The 21,368-nt window shown below is 38.2% G+C and overlaps 1 protein-coding gene and 1 long non-coding RNA gene across 3 annotated transcripts in view; both read left to right on the top strand.

Annotated features, from left to right (window-relative positions):
- LOC125802226 (uncharacterized) overlaps window positions 1–21,368 on the top strand; it is a 28,304-nt gene that overhangs the window by 4,325 nt on the left and 2,611 nt on the right. The window lies entirely within an intron of this gene.
- Window positions 553–21,235, top strand: LOC103038303 (basic immunoglobulin-like variable motif-containing protein). Its single transcript, XM_007236644.4, has 10 exons — window positions 553–887; window positions 4,564–5,112; window positions 12,633–12,762; window positions 13,307–13,402; window positions 13,832–13,936; window positions 14,031–14,125; window positions 16,321–16,453; window positions 16,814–16,897; window positions 17,560–17,656; window positions 19,167–21,235. Exons 2-10 carry the CDS (start codon window positions 4,638–4,640, stop codon window positions 19,470–19,472), a joined length of 1,521 nt encoding a protein of 506 aa, XP_007236706.2. The 5' UTR covers window positions 553–887; window positions 4,564–4,637; the 3' UTR covers window positions 19,473–21,235.

Genomic DNA, 21,368 nt, shown 5'->3' on the forward strand with positions numbered 1-21,368 from the left:
AGTTTATGATTCAGTTTTTGTTGTGGATGCTGCTTTAGGTGTCAAAATAAAAAGGCAAATGCAAAGGAAGACTTTTTTTTTTAAATATATAACCATGTATTATCTGAGCTAAGGATGACTGTTAGTGGATTTTTTTTCAACACTTAAAAGTTTAAACTCAAAAATCTAGTGCAGTTGCTTTGAATTTTTGAGTTTTGTCTACTGACGGTCTCTCAGTCTACTTTGAAAGTTAAGTAAAATAAATAATTATGTATTCATTATTTATAATAAATAAATAATTATAATCGTTTATTTAAAAAAAACTACTTTGCTTGCTATTTGCATATTTTTAATATAAGCAAATGTTTAAATTTACATATAGTAAATTGAAAAACTTTTTTTTTTCAAAGTAGTGCCAAGTTATTTTGTTATAATTATTCATTTTTTTAATAGTTTACAAATAAACTTGTTTGTTTCTCAATAGAAATACTATAGAAATCCTGTAAACATACAGCCACTGGTCTGCGCAAATATAGCGCAGCCATGACTCCCACTCCTTTCTGTGCATTGCTTCGGGGTGGAGCGGCTCATACCAATCCTACTCTTAATGATATCTAACACAGCAGAAACTAAACCCACACTTAACACTCGCTCATATCTACAGTTTAATATTTATGTTATATCGTTATCTATGAAAATATTTAGTTAATGGATTTAATAATGTTCTGTTCTTGTTGTTGTTTTGTTGTGTTTTGTCCCCCCCTGGTGTTGAGAGGTGGTATAGTCCTCTGAAGCCCTTTTGCTTTAGCAGAAGGCGAGCGGACTGGAGCAGGGCTGGAGCTTTAGCTATAATTATTAATTCATCACGTTGTTTTACATTGTCTTCACGGAATCAACACATATTTAAGGTATGTGCTTTTGCTAGATTTTACGTTTACGTTGTTTTAGACATTTTCCCTAATTTGCTGCGTTTACAAAGGAGCTAGAAAACAACAAATGGCAAATCCATTTCCGGAACATAAAAGTCCAGACCGGGATTTTGCTTCCACTGCCTGGGCGGCTTACCTGCAGCAGAGTCGCTCAGGCAGTTGGAGCAAAATTAAGGACTGGATCTTTAGATTCTGTACCTAAATTAGTCAATATAGCAGAAACACAGCAGGGCTTCACATAGGACGGTGGATTACTGCCTTACTGCCTGTATTTGATGGATAACTAGCTTTTTAGCTTTATTCAGTAGGTATGTGTGTTTGTACGTATGTTAGTATGCTAGCTTTTTATTAAATGATCTAAACTGTGTTGTCAGTGATGCTAAGGGATTTGACCTAATAAATGCTGCTAGCCAGTTATCTTGCCTGTGTAGCTGCTGGTGGTGATGATAAGGATGGTGATAATAGTGATGATGAAGTAGCAGTAGTACTAGTTATTAGTAATATTATTGCAGTATTAGTAGTCTATACACAATGTCTACCTATTCAGTCATATATATATATATATATACATATATATATATATATATATATATATATACATATATATATGTATATATATATATATATATATATATATATATGTATATATATGGAAAAAATGGAGACCACTTAAAAAACTCTGTATATTTTTGTTATTTTAGTAATGTCTCATTTCCTGCCACTAAATGATGACAATATTTTTTTTTCTTTGGAATTTGGAAGAAATATTGGACATAGTTTATAAAATAAAACAACAATGTTCATTCAAATACACTTAAACAACACAATATAACTCTCAAGTAAATCAAACTTCTGTGAAATCAAACTGTCCACTTAGAAATCAACACTGATTGACAATTAATTTCACATGCTGTTGTGAAAATGGAACAGATAACAGGTGGAAATAATTGGCAATTAGTAAGACAACCCCTATAAAGGAGTAGTTCTGCAGGTGGTCATCACACCATCACATCACCTTTTCTCTGTTCTCATCCTTTCTGGCTGATGTTTTGATCACTTTTGAATGTTGGTGGTGCTTTCACACTTGTAGTAGCATGGAACGGACTCTACAACCCACAGAAGTGGCTCAGGTAGTGCAGCTCATCCAGGATGGCACATCAATGCGAGCTGTGGCAAGAAGGTTTGCTGTGTCTGTCAGTACAGTGTTCAGAGCATGAAGCAGATACCAGGAGACAGGCCAGTATACCAGGAGACGTGGAAGGGGCCGTAGGAGGGCAACAACCCAGCAGCAGGACCACCACCTCCACCTTTGTGCAAGGATGAACAGGAGGAGCAGTGCAAGAGCCCTGCAAAATGACCTCCAGCAAACCACAAATGTGCATGTGTTTGCACAAACGGTTAGAAACTGACTCCATGAGAGTGATGTGAAGGCCCGACGTCCACAGTTTGGGGTAGTGCTCACAGCCCACTGCGCAGGACACCTGGCATTTGCCAGAGAACACCAGGATTGGCAAATTTGCCACTGGTGCTCTGTGCTCTTCAAGTATGAAAGCTGCCTGCAACATTCGCCAGCACTTTAGTTCAGGTCTGGGAGTAGATTCTTCAGGAGAACATCCGTCGCCTCATCAGGAGCAGCCCAGGCCTTATAGAGAGGTCATACAGGCTGTTAAAATAATGCTAAATTGTACTATTGACGTAAAGAGAAATCTGGTGAAAATATCTTTTTTTTTTTTTTTTGCAGTGTGTATCTGCAAAGCAGCCAAAGATCAGCCAAAAATCTTTTTTTTTCACTGCAGCCCTAGTCCTAAGCATGAATACTACCTCACATGTTTTTTGTTTTTATATGCAATTTGTTTTAAAGTAAAACAAGTCAATAAATGCCTTTTTTATATACATTTTTAGGGCTTGTTTATTTTAGTCATTTACTATTAGCTTAGAATAGCTTAGCTACACAGCTAACCCCATTCCACCAGTAAAAAACTGTACTGTACTGTTAAACTGTACTGTTAAATACATCCTTTGTGCTAAACACTGTAGCTATCAATGGCAAATAGAAAGTCAGTTTTATTAAAAGACTGACACGGCATCTCAGAGGTCGAAGCACAATATAGGCAAGGCTACGGGTAGCAACTCCTCACAAAATCTGGACTCGTTTAACAGTAACTTGTAACTTGTTTAACAGTAACAGTAGAGTATAAATAAGCAGCAGGTTATAAATGTATATAACTGCTTAAATAATTAGTCCCTTTTAATATTAATATCAAAGTGTTTCCCCGTTTAACAGCAACCTGTCTTGCAGACACTCTGCATATTTATCTAAACTGGCTGGCTTTGCTTTTTCATTTGGCTTAAAGCCGAAATGCTCCCAAATTGGCGAAGTCGTGTTTGATTTTTTTTTTTACCGATTTTTTTACCATTTTTTTCACCTACGTAAAACCCCTAAGAGACAGACTCTAGACCAGCAGCCCCAGATGTTAGCAGGGGACTGATGGGAAAATTAACTCTTGCACAGGCATTGAAGTGTAAAGTAAGCGGCCCTCGCGTGGGGAAACGCCAATATCGCGGTTGTGACGGTTAAGTCCCACACACTGCAATTTTCTTGTCAATAGCGCAAAATTGCTATTCTGCGGTTATCACAACAGCCCTAGTTTAATGTAGAAATAGCACAATATTTAACTGAGTGGGGAACCTGATGCCTTTTCTCTCCTCCAGAATAAAGCTTACTAAGCGTAATTATTGTATTCTGTAGCTCAGAGATGTGATGATCATAAAGAAACGCCCTGCTGTATAAAAGCTTGTCCTCTGTTTAAATGCAGCTGCTGTGAATGAGCTCCACTAATCAGCGCCGTGGATGCGGGAGGTGTGCAGGATCACACCTGAATTAAAGATTAGTGTACATTTAACTTCAGAGTGACGCTGTATTCCCAATACAGGCTATCCTTTTGTCTGTGCTGGAGTATCATCCACATGTTAGCTGTGCTCCTGTTATCTGAAGTTCAGTAAAGATGATTGAGAGACTCAGAAAACGGTGAGCACCCTGTTAATCAGTGCAGGTGTAAATATACAAATACACACACACACACACAAACATATATATTGGGAGGTCTGTCAGTATAGTTTGTGGATTTTCCTTGTCAGCTCAACATGCCTCTGGGTTGTCCTGCAGTGTCCTCTGAGTGTGTCCAATTTAATTATAGCATTATTGATTTTTATTCTCAGCACTAAATAGCAACAAACTTTGATATGGACAAATCGGGCCACATTATTCAAAAATGCTGTATGTTTTTTGACGTGTCGTGGGCGTTTGTAAGCTGTTTCTTAAGTGAGCATTCTTTAGCACTTACCATAGTGATGTCCAATGACTTTTGGCATGCTTAAAAAAAAGAGTGTAATATGTAATAGTTAGATAGTTTTGATTGTTATACTCAAAAATTTCCAAAGAATCTGTTTTTGGATATTATACATAATGTGTTGGCATCAGTCAGTATGTTAAAATTAAATATGGAGGCGTCCCGGAACTTCTATGAGAGGTGTAGGATTTCTATATCTCTATGATTAAAAACTCTATAAAACTGTAACAATATTTTTTTGTGAGGAAAGATATATGGTACTGTAACATGATATGATCTATATGTGTTCACCTTTTCCGCTACAGGACGACGCCATCACCATTAAGTAAACCCGCCCGGACCCTAACCTGCGATCGGCCATTCTCCTCTCGACTGTTCAATGCCTAACACTGCAGAAAATGAAGGTGGTAACGTAACCGGTGCCAGTGATCTGGCAGCCCCGGCTAGGGCCCAAGCCAGAGAAGATGAGCGCAGCTTCCTGAGTCCGTTTACTCGGGACTCGCTGCGAGCCAGAAGGGCCTCCAGCGCCGAGCTGCAGCTTCCCTGGACCTGCCCGGTCACCCACTCCAGGGAGAAGTTCTACACCGTCTGCTCTGACTACGCTCTGCTGAACCAGGCCCGGCCCGTCATCACGCCCAGAGATGCTCCCCAGACCAGCGCCGATAACCGGACCCCAGTACCTCAGCTGAACACCCCCTGCCCGATCGCCCAGTGCCAGACCGGGGGAGTCAACACGCATCTAGCGAATGACAGTGATATGGAGGACGTTTTGTCCAGCAATACCAAACCCGTGTTAGCCTGGGAGATTGACACCACTGACTTTGATGCGGTTCTGACCCGAAAAACTAGAACAAGTAAGTGCTTTCACACAAGCCATTCCTTAAAGTGACAGTACCGAGAGAACTATACAATGTATTTAACCAATTAGGAAAAGCAGAGACAAAGTTTTTGTTAGCCCTGTTCATATGGGATTAGTTTTACCTGGGCAGGTGGAGCAATGTAATTTTACTACATGATATCGGTAAAACTTGTGACCGATTCACTAGTTAGATAAATACATCATGATAACCAATATTATAACTCAATTATATTGATAATGACATTTTAGTACCTCAGTGAAGCTGGCCCCTCATATTATTAGAAATGAAATAAAAATATGTCCATTGGTTAGTGCTGCGTTTGTGCTGGTTTGTGCAGCAAAAATTAACGTTTGTGCTGTTATCGTTTTTGAGATATTAAACATTTAATTTTCTGACCTGTTATGTAACCCAGCCCCTCATTTGTGGCCAAATCGCACGAAAGTGGTCTCATTGGTTAGTGCTACGTTTGTGCTGGTTTGTGCAGCAAAAATTAACATGTGTGCTGTTATCGTTGTTGAGATATTAAAAATTATATTTATTACCTGTTATGTAACCCAGCCCCTCATTTGTGGCCAAATCGCACCAAAGTGGTCTCATTGGTTAGTGCTGTGTTTGTGCTGGTTTGTGCAGCAAAAATTAACGTTTGTGCTGTTATCGTCATTGAAATATTAAACATTATATTTACTGTTAACCTTATTGAGATATTAAACATTTAATTTCTGACCTGTTATGTAACCCAGCCCCTCATCTGTGGCCAAATCGCACCAAAGTGGTCTCATTGGTTAGTGCTACGTTTGTGCTGGTTTGTGCAGCAAAAATTAGTGTTTGGGCTGGTATCATTATTGAGATATTAAACATTATATTTACTGTTATTGACATATTAAGCATTTAATTTCTGACCTGTTATGTAACACAGCCCCTTATTTGTGGCTAAATCGCACCAAAGTGGTCTCATTGGTTAGTGCTACGTTTGTGCAGGTTTGTGCAGCAAAATTTAGTGTTTGTGCTGTTTTCGTTTTTAATTTATTAGGAAAAAAATATTGAATAGGTGTGAAGCTGGCCCCTCATATAATCAGAAATGAAATAAAAATATTTCCATTGGTTAGTGCTACGTTTGTGCTGGTTTGTGCAGCAAAAATTAACGTTTGTGCTGGTATCATTATTGAGATATTAAACATTATATTTACTGTTATCATTACTGAGATATTAAACTATTTAATTTATTACCTTTTATGGTAAGGCCAGATTTCATCAAAGTGGTGTTGTTTTTCTAGTGCTGTGTTTGTACTGGTTTGTGCTATTAGAATAAATATTTAATGGGTGGCATTATCCAGCCCCCCAATACAGCCCAAACCACAGTGGTCTCATTCAGCAGTGCTGTAAAAATAAATGTTTCAGGTATTTTGATTATTCAGCTACAGGAAAAACAATATTTATTTACACATCTAATAAAGCACAGATGAATGTCTTCAGGTGACATGACTGTTCATGGTAAAAAGTTATTTACCATGGTAAAAATTGCTCCTGCACTTATGAAAGCATATATTTAACAGACTGCCATGTTAATGCCTTTTAACCGGGCTGAGTGCCTTTTTGTGAGCACTAACCACACTGATAAATGAGGGGGGCTGGGTGATGTGTGTAAATAAATATTGGGTAATGCCACCAATTAAATATTTTTTTATCTAATAACTCTCATAACTAAACTTGCACAAACATTTATTCTAATAGCACACACCAGCACAAACACAGCACTAGAAAAACAACACCACTTTGATGAAATCTGGCTTTAGATGAGGGGCTGTGTTACTTAAAAGGTAATAAATTAAATAGTTTAATATCTCAGTAATGATAACAGTAAATATAATGTTTAATATCTCAATAACTATAACAGCACAAACCAGCACAAACGTAGCACTAACCAATGAGACCACTTTGGTGCAATTTAGCCACAAATAAGGGGCTGTGTTACATAACAGGTAATACATTTAACGTTTAATATCTCAATAACAGTAAATATAATGTTTAATATCTCAATAACTATAACAGCACAAACGCTATTTTTTGCTGCAAAAACCTGCACAAACGTAGCACTAACCAATGAGACCACTTTGGTGGAATTTGGCCACAGATGAGGGGCTGTGTTACATAACAGGTAAGACCTATTATGTTAAATATTTCAATAACGATAACAGTAAATATAATGTTTAATATCTCAATAATGATACCAGCACAAACGTTAATTTTTGCTGCACAAACCAGCACAAACGTAGCACTAACCAATGGAAATATTTTTATTTCATTTCTGATTATATGAGGGGCCAGCTTCACACCTATTCAATATTTTTTTCCTAATAAATTAAAAACGAAAACAGCACAAACACTAAATTTTGCTGTACAAACCTGCACAAACGTAGCACTAACCAATGAGACCACTTTGGTGCGATTTAGCCACAAATAAGGGGCTGTGTTACATAACAGGTCAGAAATTAAATGCTTAATATGTCAATAACAGTAAATATAATGTTTAATATCTCAATAATGATACCAGCGCAAACACTAATTTTTGCTGCACAAACCAGCACAAACGTAGCACTAACCAATGGAAATATTTTTATTTCATTTCTGATTATATGAGGGGCCAGCTTCACACCTATTCAATATTTTTTTCCTAATAAATCAATAACAATAACAGCACAAACACTAATTTTTGCTGCACAAACCAGCACAAACGTAGCACTAACCAATGAGACCACTTTGGTGCGATTTGGCCACAGATGAGGGGCTGGGTTACATAACAGGTCAGAAATTAAATGTTTAATATCTCAATAAGGTTAACAGTAAATATAATGTTTAATATTTCAATGATGATAACAGCACAAACGTTAATTTTTGCTGCACAAACCAGCACAAACACAGCACTAACCAATGAGACCACTTTGGTGCGATTTGGCCACAAATGAGGGGCTGGGTTACATAACAGGTAATAAATATAATTTTTAATATCTCAACAACGATAACAGCACACATGTTAATTTTTGCTGCACAAACCAGCACAAACGTAGCACTAACCAATGAGACCACTTTGGTGCGATTTGGCCACAAATGAGGGGCTGGGTTACATAACAGGTAATAAATATAATTTTTTATATTTTAATAATGATAACAGCACAAACGTTAATTTTTGCTGCACAAACCAGCACAAACGTAGCACTAACCAATGAGACCACTTTCGTGCGATTTGGCCACAAATGAGGGGCTGGGTTACATAACAGGTCAGAAAATTAAATGTTTAATATCTCAAAAACGATAACAGCACAAACGTTAATTTTTGCTGCACAAACCAGCACAAACGCAGCACTAACCAATGGACATATTTTTATTTCATTTCTAATAATATGAGGGGCCAGCTTCACTGAGGTCATTTTAGTTTGAATACTAGCAGTCATGCTAATTTATGGTGCATTTACGATGCATTTTCACTGCTCCGTCACGTTCACGCACATGATCGCACTGCTCCCCTCCAACAGGTCGCATGTGGGCGTTACAAAGGCTTTCCCTGCGTCATCCAATTAAATCGTTTTAATAAATGGAAAATGCTTTTGTACAAGCTATTACTATTTCCTATAAAGTAATAAATATAAATATGTATTTTTATATATAAACGTTTGATTGAGCTTCATTACACTGTCTAGTAAACAGTAAAGTTATAAAAGCTAACAAAAGCAAACTTTTCCAATTAAATTACATGTTAATATTTTAAAAACCCACCAGAGACCCCAACAATCACAGCAGCTTTTCTCCTCGCTGACAGAGTCGCTGTAAATCAGCAGGGATTAAGAAAGAACAGGAAAGCCTGAAACTTATTTTCCACGCTTCTCTGGTCGCTTGAAACGGATCTAAAATGTTTTCAGACACTGCGCTGCAGACACGTATCAGGCAAACACCTGCTCTCTGATTGGATAGACGCATAAATCCGTCCAACGCGATGCGTCTATCCAATCAGAGAGCAGGTGTTTGCCTGATACGCGTCCTCAGCGCAGCATATGAAAACATTTTAGTTCCACTTTCAAGCGTCCAGAGAAGCCTGTTACTTTCATTCCTCTTACTTAAAACATTAAAAGTAACAGTAATGAGCGACATTAACAGGAGTGATTTTTTTTGTCATAAATACTTATTATTTGAACATGCAGTCAACCATTTCTGTAAAATCTAAGAATCAAAGGAAAATCAAAGGAAGTGGTGGACTTGCTTTTAAACGTGCTTTTTAAATGTCGCATGAGTTTTGAAACCATCTTCAGCTTAGAAACCTTGTAAAAATTAGGTAAAGCTGTCTGAGTTTAACTAGTGTATGTTTTGAATAGTTCAGTGGAATGGCCCTTTAGCTTTTTTTTTACTAACCCGTTCTGAAGGTGGACGGTGTGGTATAGAGGTTATTCCGTATGTTCTGGAAGCTACTGGTGTCTTTTGAGCTGTTTTTATTGCTGAACATCAAACCATGCGAGGTGTTCTCTTCCACTGCTAGGCTGTCATGCACACACTGGTGTTTTAGGGTGGTGTTTGCCTCTCAGGTGGAGGGAGTGATATTCTGAAACGCTGCCTTGTTATATTTCTGTATTGTATTTGTGAGCAACTGTCTCTGTAATTATTTGTAGTTTGGAGAAGATTCCTTTAGTTTCTGTGTTTTAGGAAGTGGCTTTGAGATGAGAAGTTACGCTGCTGGTTTACACAAACTCACCCAATGTAACTTTAAAGGCCACCATCTACTGTTGTGAAATGTGAAATGAGATTTTGGATAAATTTAAAGCTCACAGAGTAAAAATATGGAACAAAATGATTTGTCACACTGGACATCTGGTACCAGAGCTTATATAACCTTATGGCAGGTCCTGTGACATAACCAGCCATTCGTCTGTCTGCAGGCCTCAGCTGCTCAATACAGACTCTAATATATGAAGGACAATTATGTAAACCTGTGTTTTGAGGTTATTCTTCTTAGTTAATTTATAAGCTTTTGTTGCCAAATTGCCTCAGATCCTGAAAATAAAGAGTCTATAAACACATGAACATCGTCTGCCATCACTGACGCACTGACTGAAGGAAGATAAACACTGATGAGACCTGAATTTGTTAGAGGGGACGAACGTCACTAACTGCTCGTCCTTCAGGGGCACTGTCCGAGAATGGCTTATCTCAGGCTGTCCCTTTTAGAGGATGAGCGGTCAGCAGTGCTTCTGTACTTCTCTGTCGATACGCACAGAATATAACTCCACAGCATGTCGAATGCATCTTAAATTCAGCTATATTACTGAAAGCAGCTGTTCTGAATTATGGTGACACTGTATACAGACACACGTCTAGTACTACTTCTAAATCATTATACTGGTGTATCACTTGGTTTTATGTTTTTTTTTACTGGTGGCATACAGCACCCATCACTGTATACTCATACGGTCATACGTTACAGAAATGCTGAATTTAAATAGCATAGTTCATCAGACTCCCTGTCGCTCAGACTTTTAAACTTTCACTCTCTAACCTCCTCCACACAGCCTGCCACACTTTTATTTAATTTGCTTTATTTTATTATCATTTATTTGGATTGACGTTGTAGTAGTAGTAGTTGTTGTTGTTGTTATCTTTTTATTATGAATGTATTTTTCTTTTTTGTTGTTTATTTATACTGTTTATTTTTTTTATCTTCTTACCTTTTAAGTTTTATCATTTTAACATGGATTTGATCTTGAATAAAATCACTATATATTTTTATTTGCTAATTTTTAATCCCTGTTTGCTGTGTACTAAGTTACAATAAGGGTTACCCTCAGTGTACTCCTGAGTTTAAATAAAGGTTGATTAAAATATAAATATATATACCCCTCAGTAGAGATGCACTGAAATGGCCAAAATTAAAGAAAGTAAATCCTTTGGCTGAATTCTGAATATTAAACTACTACTAATAAACTAATAAAAGTCTTCTAAATCTCTTTAGAATTTTCTTACATTACATTTGGCAGACGCTTTTGTCCAAAGTGACTTACAATAGTGAAATATAAACGTAATAGAAGTTAAAGGTAAATAAACATTTTTAGACAGGGCCTAAGTGAGGTCAAAGGGAAATAACGGGATAGAGAAGTAGAGAAGGGGAAGAAGGATATGAGGTTAGAAGTAGTTATTTAGTAGTTCTTAGTTATCTCATCACATAAAATCATTTATAATTTAAAAATCACTTACTTGTGTGAGGCAGGTCAGTACGCTGTGTTTTTCAGAACTGTGTATGTGGATATGCATGTGTGACATTATGGAAACTCCAGCTATACTCTAGCTTTTTTCAGTCTTTCTTTTATACTTCCTTGTTTCAGTCTTTACCATATTTTACCCCACCCCCCTTTTTGTTTGTTATAGAATGTTGTGCAAAGGTCACCTGAGAAAGTTAGTGAAGCTCATTATCTGGGAAACAAAAGTGACTTTTCATACAACCCCAGATCGGATCAGCAGTGGGACAGTATGGAAGGAACTGCTTCACACATCATTCAACAATAGCTGATAGACCACATGGATAACAAGCATTATTAATTATTAAGCTTTATTCACTAATACCACTTACACCTTTACTGTACACAACACAAGCCTTATGTTCACCATGTCCAGAAGCTCCGCCCAGTTCTCTACAATACAGAGTTACTATATTCACTAATACCACTTACAACTTTACTGTACACAACACAAGCCTTATGTTCACCATGTCCAGAAGAAGCTCCGCCCACTTCTCTACTACAATACAGAGTTACTATATTCACTAATACCACTTACAACTTTACTGTACACAACACAAGCCTTATGTTCACCATGTCCAGAAGCTCCGCCCAGTTCTCTACAATACAGTTACTATATTCACTAATACCACTTACAACTTTACTGTACACAACACAAGCCTTATGTTCACCATGTCCAGAAGCTCCGCCCACTTCTCTACAATACAGAGTTACTATATTCACTAATACCACTTACAACTTTACTGTACACAACTCAAGCCTTATGTTCACCATGTCCAGAAGCTCCGCCCAGTTCTCTACAATACAGTTACTATATTCACTAATACCACTTACAACTTTACTGTACACAACACAAGCCTTATGTTCACCATGTCCAGAAGCTCCGCCCACTTCTCTACAATACAGAGTTACTATATTCACTAATACCACTTACAACTTTACTGTACACAACACAAGCCTTATATTCACCATGTCCAGAAGCTCCGCCCACTTCTCTACTACAATACAGAGTTACTATATTCACTAATACCACTTACAACTTTACTGTACACAACACAAGCCTTATGTTCACCATGTCCAGAAGCTCCGTCCAGTTCTCTACTGAGCTTGGAGGAATATGGGATAATGAACCATCACACAGTGGAAACACAGTGTATTTTGAAGTGAAGGCTTTAAATTTAACCTATATAATATACATTCTAATGTTATATTTATTTATATTTTTAAATTGTTATTCAGGTAATCAGAAGAAATTTCCTTCTAAGAAAATGAAGTCATCTGATCGCATGAGCAGAAACCTGCTGGACCTTCCCCCACAGGCCTCTTTGGAGGAGATCAAGCAGAGGAAGGTTTTGGATCTGCGGAGATGGTACCAGTGTATATCTAGTACTAGCACTTATTAGTCTGTAACAGGGCTGCAACAATTAGTCAGTATAATCCACGTCAGTTATAAAAAAAAAACTTTAAATTTCATTGTAGACTAAAAGTTGTAGCTGTGGACCCTATGCTGTAGCCTGACTCACACCTTCCCAGAAATTTAAATACACAACAGTAACAGCAGCGTCTGTGATTGGTCCCCTGAGCCTCACATTCTCACCTTTATGGTTTAAACTGCACAGTGACGCAGAGACACAGACATACAATCTCAGAAGTATAAATACTATACTGTAGGCAACTCAATGCAGAATTATAAATTGCACTTAATGGTTAATTTTTTAACAGCACAACAATACACATGCTGCCGGGGACAGAAACATAGTTTACAGTCAGCAAAGTAAGTCTTTATCCCCAAAAGTGCCCAAATAATCGACACTTTACTCTTCTACAAAATGATCTTTAGTTGCAGCCCTAGTCTGTAAGCATTAAGAGCGGCAGGAAGTTGTTAATTGTATGTTGCTGTTTTTTTCCTGTAGGTACTGCATCAGCCGCCCTCAGTATAAAACCTCCTGTGGGATTTCCTCTCTGGTCTCCTGCTGGAACTTCCTATACAGCTCTGTAGGAGCCGGGAGGTACGTAGCCAGATGTGCTTTAGATTATTAAAGCTATAGAGACAAACTGACCTGCTAAATTACACTGACATATCAGAAGTCATGGGACAGGAACTAGCTTTGTCCCATGAGTTTTGCCAGGCCTCATAGAAGCTAAAGAACCAGTCTCAGTTTAGTCAGCCTCACTCACAAGATAACACCTCACAATTTATGCAGGTGTTGGCATTCCCAAGCCCCTAAGGGTTCCTTTAGGTAACACTTCATGATAAATTTACTCACTGCTTTCCCATGACTTTTGGCATGCCAGTATAGGTAGATAAGGACGGTCTTTTGTCCTTTTTTATTAAAACAATTCTCACTGTCTCACAGTACTTTTTCTATTTATACTTAATATTATTATTATTATTATTATTATTATTATTATTATTATCATTATTATGTTTTTGTCAGTCTGCCACCAATCTCCCAGGAGGAGGCTCTGCATATTCTTGGGTTCCAGCCTCCGTTTGAGGATATTAAGTTTGGACCATTCACTGGGAACGCCACTCTGATGCGGTACTTTTCTGATTACTGTACGGCTCTGTGTGTCTGATATATCTGGGGTATATATGTATGTATGACACTAACCCTGGTTTGTGTCCCACTGCAGATGGTTCAGACAGATTAATGATCATTTCAGAGTCCGAGGATGTTCCTATATTTTATATAAACCTCATGGGAAGCACAAGACCGCCGGAGAGACGCGTGAGTTCATTATTGCAACACAATTACTATTTATATCAGTGACCAGTTACATGTTTAGTATCAATGACCAAACACAGTCACTATTTTAACTATTTTAGTTTAATATTTTATTTATTTATCCTTTTATTGCTATTTTTTATAGTTTGTATTGTTGTATTTTATTAAATGTATTAAACATCTTTTATTATTCAATCTTTATGATTTGACAACAACAAAAATAAAAATAAAATAAAGAAAAAAAACAGATAGCAGGTTGAAGAGCGCATGATCAGCCTGTGTGTGTGTGTGTTTGGACTGGTCAGTAGTGCTCTGATAGCTTCTGTTGGTTAGAGCTTGTGTGTTTCTAAACCATTGCTGGCACTTGAAGTGTGTGGTGTGTTGTTCTGATCTGTTTGTACAGTAACAGTAACAGGGTCACGGGCAGGTTTCACGGGTCTGTAATCTCCTCACTTAATCTTCTACAGAATTGTTCAGAGAACCGGATTACTCAGCAACCAGAACAATAAACAAACCTTACTCTGGACAGACCCACTGTTTAATATAAGAGAGTGAGAACTAGTGTAATATGCTCTCATTTACTGGTACTGGTATTGGTAACCTGGCAGCAGCATTTTGGACTAACTGCAAAAGTAGAAACTAGTTATTTCCAATATATATTACATTTATGTAGTGAATTTGTGAGTAGATGAATGCATGAATAAAATGCGTAACTTTTGTTTTTGAAGTTTATAGCACAGCAGCATCTATATTGCCCTAAAAAAGTATTCATACCTCCTGAACTTTTATAAATGTTTTCACGTTACACCCACAAACTTGTATTTTATTGAAATATGTAATAGACCACTACTTTTACATAAAAGTAGAAGGTAATTGTAAATTGAAAAGAAAATGTTTTCTTGTGCACAGATTTTCCCACCTAAGCTGTGGATCTCTGCAGCTCCTCCAGAGTGACTGTGGGCCTCTTGGCTGCTTCTCTAATTAGAGCTCTCCTTGCCTGGGCTGCTGTTTGTCTGCTGTACTCCTTTGTTTTCATTACATTACATTACATTACATTACATTTGGCAGACGCTTTTGTCCAAAGCGACAATATTGAAGTGCAAATAATAGAAGAGGTTAAGTACAAAAATAATAGAAGTTAAAAATAAAACATCTATAGATAGGGCCTTAAGGAGGTCAGAGGGAAATAGTGGGATAGAGGAGTAGAGAAGAGGAAGAAGGAGATGAGGTTAGAATTAGTTAGTTTGTTAAAGGTGTTAGGAGAGTAAGTGCTCTTTGAAGAGCTCTGTCTTCAGGAGTTTATTAAAGATAGTGAGAGATTCTCCTGATCTGGTAGTGGAAGGTAGTTAGTTAGAGGTGTTAGGAGAGTAAGTGCTCTTTGAAGAGCTCTGTCTTCAGGAGTTTATTAAAGATAGCGAGAGATTCTCCTGATCTGGTAGTAGAAGGTAGTTTGTTCCACCATTGGGGAACTCTGTATGAGAACAGTCTGGATTGCTTTGTGTGAGTGTTTGGCAAAGCGAGGCGACGTTCATTGGAGGAGCGCAGCGGCCGGGAGGTAGCGTAAGCCTTCAGGAGCGAGTGCAGGTAGGAAGGAGCCTGTTCTGTCATCACCTTGTAGGCGATTGTAAGCGCTTTGAATTTGATGCGAGCAGCAACCGGTAGCCAGTGGAGCTCAATGAGCAGCGGGGTGACATGTGCCCGTTTTGGCTGGTTGAAGACCAGACGTGCTGCTGCGTTCTGAATCATCTGTAGTGGTTTTACTACACAGGCCGGGAGGCCAGTTAGTACGGCATTGCAGTAGTCGAGGCGTGAGATTACCACAGCTTGTACCAGGAGTTGGGTGGCCTGTTGCGTCAGAAACGGTCTAATTTTTCCGATGTTTTCATAATGCTGTTTGATCACTAATATTCTCTAACAAACCTCTGAGGCCATCAGAGACCAGCTGTAGTTATACTGATAATAAATTACACACAGGTGGACTCCATTTACGAATTAGAACTTCCGAAGATAAATGGTCAGACTGGAATTTATTTAGGGTTTCGGAGTAAAGTGGGCTGAATACACTTTTCCGATTTGTATGTATTAAATGTTAATAAGATGCAGAGCACAACAAACTAAGCCCTCATAGATTCTAATCTAATCTATGAGTTAGTATGATACTGTAACTGGTTTACTGGAGAAAATTTCTCTTTGTACAGCTGAGGGAGCTCTGCTGAAGCTGACCCAGGGGCTGAGGGATGAATCCATGGCCTATATTTACCACTGTCAGAACCATTACTTCTGCCCAGTGGGATTCGAGGCCACACCACTGAAAGCTGCTAAAGCGTACAGGTACATCATCCAGCACACTGAGCCATTAATGTTTAACTTGCTAAACTGTAATTAGTTGCTGACTCTGTTACAGTTCAGAGTTTTTCTCAGCAGAGGTTCAAACATTAGTCTGGAAAATTGGAAAATTATATAACAGAAGTTTGACAAAACAGGAAAAAAGTTTTTGTTTCCTTTTGTATACAACAGGATAATCTGTCTAACTATGATGCTGATTGCAAAATGTGTCCCTGATTACAGGAAAGTCTTAATCTTTACTCCATTAATCTACTTACAGTCTGGTCATTACTGCCCAGATGTAATTTTATATTAAATTTTAAACCTAGACTTTGCATTCTGTTAATTAACCATGTTCTGCTATAGGGGTCCACTTCCTCTGAATGAAATGGAGCACTGGATTCTGATAGGGGAGCCCAGCAGAAAACACCCGGCCATCCACTGTAAAAAGTACATTACTGATTTACTAGCACTAGCACTGATTATAAACGATGTAATGCAGGATAAACACCAATTGGAAACATCTTTATGACCACCTCCTTGTTTCTACACTCATTTTCAATGTGATCAGCATTACTTTAAACACAGAACACTCTGCACTTCTATAATAAGCTTAGCAACCAACACTGCTGAACTGCAGCCACTGCAGGTACTGCACTCTCTAATTACAGACCGTAGTCCATCCGTTTAAAAATTCCAGCAGCACTGCTGTGTCGGATCCACTCTTACCTGCACCACAAACAATAACACCTCATACACCACCACCATGCTAATCAGTGCTAATCACTGCAGTGCTGATAATAAACATTCCACCACCCAAATAATAATAATAAAGTCTGCTCTGTGGTGGTTTTCTCCCCTACGGGGTTCTGAGTATGGAAGCACAGGGTGAAAGGAGGAGAATAATAAATTATACTGAGAAACAGATACAGAACTACAGTCTGTAATTTTAGAATTACAAATTGTCATTTATGATCACTGAAGCTGATAACATTGATAATGAGAGTATAAACAAGAAAATGGTCAGTTAACTGTATTTGTGTGTGTTATTACTGGATGCTTTGGTAACTGTAATGTTCTCCAGAGCCTCTTACACTGATTGTGTGAATTAGGTGGGCTGATATTGTGACAGACCTGAACACACAGAACCCGGAATACCTGGACATCCGCCACATGGAACGAGGCATTCAGATCCGCAAAACTAAGAAGGTCAGTGGGGTTGAACTTAGGCCTGTCACAATAAATATTTTTCTTTTTGTCCCAGAAATAACTAATAAATGTTCATTATTGCCCAAACCTTCATAATTTGAGCTCTGCATGCCACCAGACTGGATTTAAAATTAAACAAATGAGATGTAATTAAAATAAAGACTTTCAGGTTTAATACAAAGGGCTGAAGAAAATATCATATAAAGCTGCCACCATTTTTCTTCAAAGCCTCCACAGTTCAGGTGCTCAGAAGTAATTGGACAAATTAAGTTTACCATGAATAAAATGTTTTAATACTTTGTGGAGAATCCTTTTCAGGCAATGATGGGTGATGTCCATGGGTTCCAGTCTTCAGGCAATCACTGGGTTACCTCTGTTATGATACTTTGCCAGGTCTTTACTGCAGCTGTATTCAGTTGTTGCTGTTTTTTTCTGCCTTTTATTTTTGTCTTAACAAGTGAAATGCTGCTGGATCAGGTTTAGATCTGGTCTTTTCCTTGATCAATGCAGAATATTCCACTTCTGTGCCTTAAAAAACTCCTGGGTTGCTTTTGCAGTATGTTGTGGGACATTGTTCATCTGTACTGTTAAGCGCTGCCCAATTAACCTTGCTGCGTTTGGTTAAATCTGAGCAGAAAGTAAATCCCTGTACACTTTAAAATCCATCTTTTAGTTTTCTGTCAAATCTTCATTGAACACTAGTGATCTGGGCCCATTGAGAGCCATGCACACCCATTCCTTCACTCCTTGCACCATGTTTAACAGAGGATGTGGTGAGCTTGTGTTCAACAGTTCAACCTTCTCCATACTTTCTCATCATTCTGGTACAGGTTGAGCTCAGTTCACCTGTCCAAAGAGTTCTGTTCCAGAGCTGGTCTGGCTTCTTCAGGTGTTTTTTTTTTGTGAAGTCTAATCTTTATATAAATGGTTTTCACCTTGTGGTGAACTCTCTGTATTCACTCTCAAAAGTCTGCTTTTTATGGTAGACTGAAATACTGCTACACCTACTTCCTGCAGAGTGTGCACTGCTGTCTTTCGTGGACGTTCAGGACTTTGAGTTTCCCAACGTACCACTGCACTCTTTTTTTTTTTTTTTCCCCACAATGTACCAAACTGTTGATTTGTTCACCCCTAATAATAAGAATGTGTCCCTGTATGTATTTATAATATATTATCACAGTAATGCAGTTAAATTATTTTAAAATAGCCTTTTAAAAATAACATTTAAATAATAATAATAGTTCGGGAGGTGTGTGTGTTCGTGTTTTGGCAATTTGCACAGCCTTTCAAATGTTTTTAGTATATAATCAAGTGCTGTTTATTTTAGCCAGCAATGGAACACAATGGATGATAATACTTAAGTCAAAAGCAGCAAAAATTATTGAGGTCATTTCTATACATTGTGAAATTGATAATATTATATTTATTGTGACAGGCCTAGTCAGAATAGGACTTAAGACAATTCATTTTATAAAACAGTGACTAATAGGCTTTTTTTTACTTCCTCCAGGTGGGTGGGAACCTGCACTGTCTCATGGCATTCCAGAGGGTGAACTGGCAGAAGCTGGGACCCTGGGCCCTAAACCTGGAGAACCTGAGGCACGACCTCCACCAGCAGGGCGCGGAGCAGAGATGCCAGGCTGCAGCAGGAGAAGGCTTTGATGACCGGGCGTCCAAACACTTAGGACGCCTGGGCCGGTCCCACAGCACTGGGAACCAGAAGTCCGAGCAGGTCTGGAAACGCCTGTCCAACACCGGAGAGTACCGACCCCGAGCCTCTCCCGACAGCGACCTGGAGGAGGACATCACTGACTGAACTCCAGCTGGACAGTCTTTTGCCTTTAGGACGTCGCCACACCCATTTACACCACTCAACACGGGTACGCTAGACTTGGAAGAGTGGGGAAAGGCTGCTGTCCCAACTGGCCAATTATCAATTATTGTGCAATTATCTATTAACTAGGACTAGGAATGGGCAATATGGTAAAATGTTCACAATACACAGGATTAACAATATACTCAGAGAATCCCAGCAGGCTTAGATGCTGTTGCTATGGCACGATCATCTCAAGGGTAATTCATTCCCGAGTCGAAGAGAGTACAGTAGGTCATGCTGCTTCTTTCTGGGTGGGTACTGTGGGTGGTGCTCTCTTCCCTCATCACTCCCACTGAGATGTTGGTGAGTACAGGTGTCTGTTAGCTGTCTGTGCTTTCCTCTATGTGTGCTATGATGCTGCAGTTGATTGGTGGCATCTAGAAAAGGCATGTGTTGGTGCTGGGAGTATTACAGTGTTGGGGGAGTCCTAGTGAGTGGGTGGGGTAATGGTCTCAGAAAAATCGGTGAAACAAATAGGGGAAAATTGAATTTGAAAATAATTAAAATGCTGTCTTATTGCCCACCCCTTCTATAAACCAAAACATAGGTTGTAATAATTTTATTTATGCATTCATGAAACAGATATCATTCCAGGTGTGTGCTTCTATGTGGACATTGTTTATTAATATCTGGAGCACAAAACACCTTTTAAATATCCACAACATCCCCATTCTGCATTAAGTGCGTAGAGTTCCAGTCCAGATGTATAACATGTTTAATGTGCAGAAACATGAATATTTATGAATGATAGTAGAATGATGCAATGATACAAAAAGTGACTTGTTAATTGTCCCGAGAGATCTGGTAATCTTTCACGATAGCTGGATTTGGATAACTGTGAAATCAAACAGCGGTGATTTTGTGTACGGTGATTAACAAATATCAGGATGTGTCTCAATTGTGTACTAATACTAATACTAACTAGTGTTTGAGTATGCAGTGTTTAATATAGTATACTCAAATATTCACAATACATACTCAGAATCAGTCAGTACTGGGCTGTGTCTGAAATGGATCCTTACTAGTAATTCATCATTAACATGCATCAGCATCGGTTACATGAACACAAACCTGATCTTAGTATAGTGCAGAGCTGTTAATGGAACAATCTTTGACTGTTATTTATGTTATTATAAACATAATCAATAATCCATAAACTGCTTGGCTCCAGTTGGTTCCTCTGTCTTTTGCTTAGGAACAAAGAGTGCATTTTGGTGCACTACGTTTAGTGTGTTAAAATGTAAAAAGGGACCCATTTTAGTCACAGGTTTAAGTGTGGCTTGCAATGGACATTATATCCCACAATGCAGTGCAACAAAACAGAAAGGGAGGGGCTACTTATGTCTGAAACTATATTAGAAAACAAATATCAGTTAACAATGCAAGTTAGTATTTTCATATTAAGTCTACTGCCAAACCGTCATTATTAGTATTATAGTATTAGTGTGTAGAGCACATTTGAGACGCAGCCTCAGTCTGAATTTTTTTTTATCTGTGTTTTTTTTATTTTTAACGATGTGAAGCATGATGGCGATGTTCTGTGCACTGTGATGTCCATTCATAATTTAATCACACCAACCTCTGAAATATTTATTATTACAAGTGTTCAATCATCTACAGTCCCATAATCATGTGAAACCAGTAAAAGTCTGAGATAGTTGATAATTTTTCTTTACAAATAAATATTTATACAACGTCTTGTACAGCAGGTGTGAACTTTGATTCGAGTGCTATAGTTAAGACTGCTAGAGACTTGTCTGGGTTAAAACCAGGAACAGGATCTGGGGTCCCATTGATAAACCTCTACATGGATTCTGGAGTGAAAGTATACATAGC

The sequence above is a fragment of the Astyanax mexicanus genome, chromosome 5 (genome assembly GCF_023375975.1).
Source record: "Astyanax mexicanus isolate ESR-SI-001 chromosome 5, AstMex3_surface, whole genome shotgun sequence".
Taxonomy (NCBI): domain Eukaryota; kingdom Metazoa; phylum Chordata; class Actinopteri; order Characiformes; family Acestrorhamphidae; genus Astyanax; species Astyanax mexicanus.

Excerpts from the sequence above, each read along its gene's own strand:
- LOC103038303 (XM_007236644.4), top strand. The coding sequence starts at position 4,638 with ATGCCTAACACTGCAGAAAATGAAGGTGGTAACGTAACCGGTGCCAGT. Across the intron at positions 16,454-16,813 it reads AAAGCTGCTAAAGCGTACAG|GGGTCCACTTCCTCTGAATG; the intron begins GTACATCATCCA and ends GTTCTGCTATAG. Across the intron at positions 16,898-17,559 it reads CCGGCCATCCACTGTAAAAA|GTGGGCTGATATTGTGACAG; the intron begins GTACATTACTGA and ends TGTGTGAATTAG.